This window comes from Limulus polyphemus, unplaced genomic scaffold, assembly GCF_000517525.1.
Source record: "Limulus polyphemus unplaced genomic scaffold, Limulus_polyphemus-2.1.2 Scaffold575, whole genome shotgun sequence".
NCBI classification, from domain to species: Eukaryota; Metazoa; Arthropoda; class Merostomata; order Xiphosura; family Limulidae; genus Limulus; species Limulus polyphemus.
Genome location: NW_013666185.1, coordinates 224725 through 228863, shown reverse-complemented (window position 1 = coordinate 228863; position 4139 = coordinate 224725). Strand labels below are relative to the sequence as shown.

The following is a 4139-nucleotide window of genomic DNA, read 5'->3' as shown; positions in this document are numbered from 1 at the left end:
CCAAAGGCCAACCACCTTGTTAGGAAAATGAAACTGTCTTAACTGAAGATGTCTCCTACCTTGCCAAAATTTATGTGTAGTTCCCTAGTCCTACTATTCTCATTGTTAAATATAAAAAAAAAAAAAACTGATGCATCAACACTATCAATTTCCTTTACAATCTTAAACACCTCAATGAGATCCCCTAACTCTTCTTTTTGAGAGATTTCAGCCTCTACTCGCAAGACAACCCCTCCATCCCAGGCACCATTCTCTGAACCCTTTACAACAATTCAATGTCTTTCCTAAGGTAAGGAGCCCAAGACTGAACTAAATATTCCAAATGTGGCCTAACCAGTGACCCATACAATGAAATTATAACCTCTTCAGACTTGTATTCAATGTTTCTATAGATACAACCTAAAATCCTATTTGCCCTACCGCTAGCAACAGCACACTGCTTGGACGGCTTTAGACTGATCGACTATTACACCAAGATCCCTTTCCTTCATAACACTATTAAGGTTATTCCCATCCAAATTATACTTATAATTCAGATAATGATAATGCACATGCATTATCTTGAATTTATTATAATTAAAACCCATCTGCCATTTATTTGCCCAACTCACTAAATGATCTAAATCCTTTTGTAGATCAGAAGCATCCTCTTCACAGCTATCAACACCCAAGACAAATTATTATTTCAATCATTCTTAATGTATCAAGTGTCTATATGCAAAGAAAAGCCAAAAATTATGCTTTTTATGATTAAATGAAGATACAGGCTAAATATGTTTTGCGGACTTTACAGCATAACCAGGTTTCATTCGCCCAGGCCCCTGGGCAGTTGCCTCCCCCCCCTATCAGCAGGAATTGGAAACAAAACATTAAATTTGAATCCCACCAGTCTAAAAATATTTGAGCCCTGACCATACTATTGAACCATCATAAAATATAATAGTTCAGTTTAATCCTATCGTTTAGAAAAAAAAGTAATATTATAATAGGTATTCTAAAAGTACCACTTTAGAAAGTGGTATTATCCACTATAAAGTACAAGCTTAGAAGAAGTAAAATCATAGTAACATAGCATTTGTGTTTAAAAAAAAATAATCTAGGTGTATTAACAAAAATATTTAAAACTTGTGGCTGAGTCTAAGTGCTTAGTTCTAATGAAAGAGATACTACTGTAGAATTGTAGGATTATTAAAATTTTGTATAACAGACAGGAGAGACTCAATTATAGTGCACTATATATAATCTTGGTGTCTTTTCTTTGATACCCAAAAACAGTGCAGACATCTCCTAGTGAAACAAGCCTTAGAACTTTTGAGCTCCGATTACAAGCTTAAAGATTTTTTACTTAAGCACTTAGCTAAACTGCCAATAGCGAAGGGATAAATGACTTGAAGAACAATAGTTTCAAAATGAAATATATATCAATACAAATTTCAGAAACTCTGCATCGAAATTTGCTCTTAAATTTGCTTAAAAAAAAAAGCACAAAGTACGTATTTTTTGACAAAATATTTTCATCATAATCTAGACCTATGACTACGATTCTTTATATGAAACTAAATTGACTTATTATTCAATTATTCATTTTTTTTTCTTAATTCGATCACATTAATTAATAATTTATTATAATCAAATTAACTGACCAACATATGTGCCTGTGTGGTGAAGTGTCCTAAAAGAAACTGTGCCATCAAGATTAAAAACTAAATGGCGACGGTTATCGGTGTATGCCTATAACTGTTTTTGTCTTTTGCCAAGCTAAGAGGCAAGGTGTAAATTAATTTAACATTAGCTGTTTATAACTATAACTAGCATAAGTATAACTTAGTATTACTATTGCTAGTATTTACTATTAGTAACAATATTATTATTAGCACTAATACCAACACTGGTAGTAATATAATTGTAAATTACTTTTAGCATCTAACGTACTACTAGTATTAAGCTAAACTGAAAAGTTAGAATTCAGACTTTACACTATTAGTATTAATATTTTATTATTATTATTATTATATAAAGCGGAATTTGAAGTTAGTACTACGTAGTACACAAGTACATTGTACTACAATTACAAATTAAAAAGTACAGCTTACAAAATAACTTCTAAGCTAGCCTACCAAAATATGCTTATAGCAATAAAATGGCTTAGTTTAATTTTAAAAAGCATAACAGGTCTGCTCATGTTTTTAAATCATAAATCAAAAATGCTAAGTAATATAATTGATGTTCAAACTAAGCCTAACAAGAGTTCACATACAGTCTACCAACACGACATCTGGCGGAAGTAAACCCGAGTGAACCAAATTTTAGGAGTTAAAGACAATTAATTGTTTGATTTCGTTAGGTTTTGAAAATGAAATTAAATGAAATAAAATCATAGAAAATAATGCAACCTTCAAATACTTAATTTAACTGCACAAAAATGTATGAATAAAATCACGTATGTTTGTTTTCGTAGTCTCAAAACTCTTAAATCAATACATATTTCACACTTAAAGTTGGGCAATTTGCCACAGAGAAGTATCCAAGAACTTTTTTCCACCTTCATAAAATTTGAAAAACAACTTTCAGATAGGCGTTGAGATATCGGAACGTAATATATAGGCTAAGTTTTCACGTACAGGTACTGCAACGAAGCCAACTTACCAGAAACAGGTCTCTGCAACGACGCTCGCATGGACCGTGGGTTGCCGCTACTACTGCTTTGATTTCTTGTGTACACACTGAGCTCTTCGATTGAACCCGTCCCCAGACTTTAGCAACGAAGAGGGTGGTAATGGTAATTGTTGAACTGCAATCCATATAAGAGCTAGAGATGTACGTCATTGAAAAGTTTCTATTCCTGATTGGCTGCCCTACCCCACGTGCTGGGTGTTCCTTGTGGGTAGAGCAACTAATGATGACGTAGCTTACCCAGAAAGGCGGGTGTAAGAAGTCGACAGTGTACGGTAGGGATTCCAACTTTTACTAGCGAGAGCAGAGGGCTGCTTCGCGAAAAGGACTTGTAAGGCTCGACATTTTCTACCATCTACACAGTTTTGTTTTAAAAAAATACGTAAAATTGGTATTTAATCAAGTATTTTGTTCAGGAAATATATTTCGCAAAACAGTTTTTGTAAGAACTGATATAAAACACAATGAGATAGAAATGTGTAATGAAATATTACTTGTGCTAATCCCTAACTAAATTTGTGTAACTGTTTATTTAAAGAACAATAGAACATAAATTTTTAATCCTTTTTTTATGGTTATGATTCCTTCTTTTTCGTTATAAGAAAACACGTCAAATTTTTTAGTCCTTTTCATTAATAGTTGAATTATCTTCTAATTTTATAGCGGGAACTCAAACAATACTTAATCTTTATGTATGCAGGCTTAAGGTATATCTGACATTAGCATCAAGATGGTGATTAACATATAAAACTTCGTAACTCGTCACGCTTACAAAAACATAAATGTGTAGCAGTTATTAGGCTCAGTCTTTTCTGGCATGCGTATTTAGGAGATAATGCGTTACACTGTCAATCAAGTAAATGAACATAATACATTTTTGGCAGGTACAATTAGAGTCATTGTTTGGTTTGTGATTGAGAATACATAGTATGATCAGATACTAGCAAGTACGAGCTAAGAAATCTTTAAATATGATTATTGTTTTTTGTTATTGTTTTTGTAACTAAATTAAGTGTTATCTTCCAAATTGTTTAATTATTTGTCCATAAATACTGAATCTGCAACTGACATAGTTTCAGACTTATGAAACTGCACGATAAACTTTTAGCAGTTTACAAAAATTTTAATTCCAATGCATGATGTTAGAAGATTTGAACAACTTCGATTTTGGAGTACACAATGCGAGGAAATCTGTGTACTGGTAGAATATTCTCAGTATAACATTTTCTTCATGATTTTATTTATTTTAGTTCTTTGCTAAAAAGAAATGAAGTTGGCTCAGAGTGATTTTTATAGGGCTTTTGATACGGAATAGAAAATTAAAATATAAGTGTATATGTTATGTCACGAAAATTTCAATCGGGCCTAAAACGCAAACGTTAGATGTGTAAAAGCACTTTGTCAATTCTAAACTCGACAAAGAATAATAAAAAATTAGTGTTCAAGTTTAGTAAAACAAGTATCTC

The 4139-nt window shown here is 32.2% G+C and overlaps 1 protein-coding gene across 9 annotated transcripts in view; it reads right to left on the bottom strand.

Annotated features, from left to right (window-relative positions):
• The window catches only part of LOC106459206 (NGFI-A-binding protein 1-like), a 182549-nt gene extending 179375 nt beyond the window's left edge, over positions 1-3174 (bottom strand). For 6 of the 9 annotated variants that reach the window (XM_022385642.1, XM_013918808.2, XM_022385648.1 and 3 more), the window contains exon 1: positions 2647-3174. In XM_022385642.1, coding sequence (XP_022241350.1) covers positions 2647-2826 — 180 coding nt within the window. In that variant the 5' untranslated portion in view covers positions 2827-3174. Of the gene's footprint in view, positions 1-1643; positions 1882-2117; positions 2228-2646 lie in introns of those variants that run through there. The other 3 variants (XM_022385645.1, XM_022385651.1, XM_022385644.1) reach the window with 3 other exon arrangements.
• Between the last annotated feature and the right edge of the window lie 965 nt (positions 3175-4139).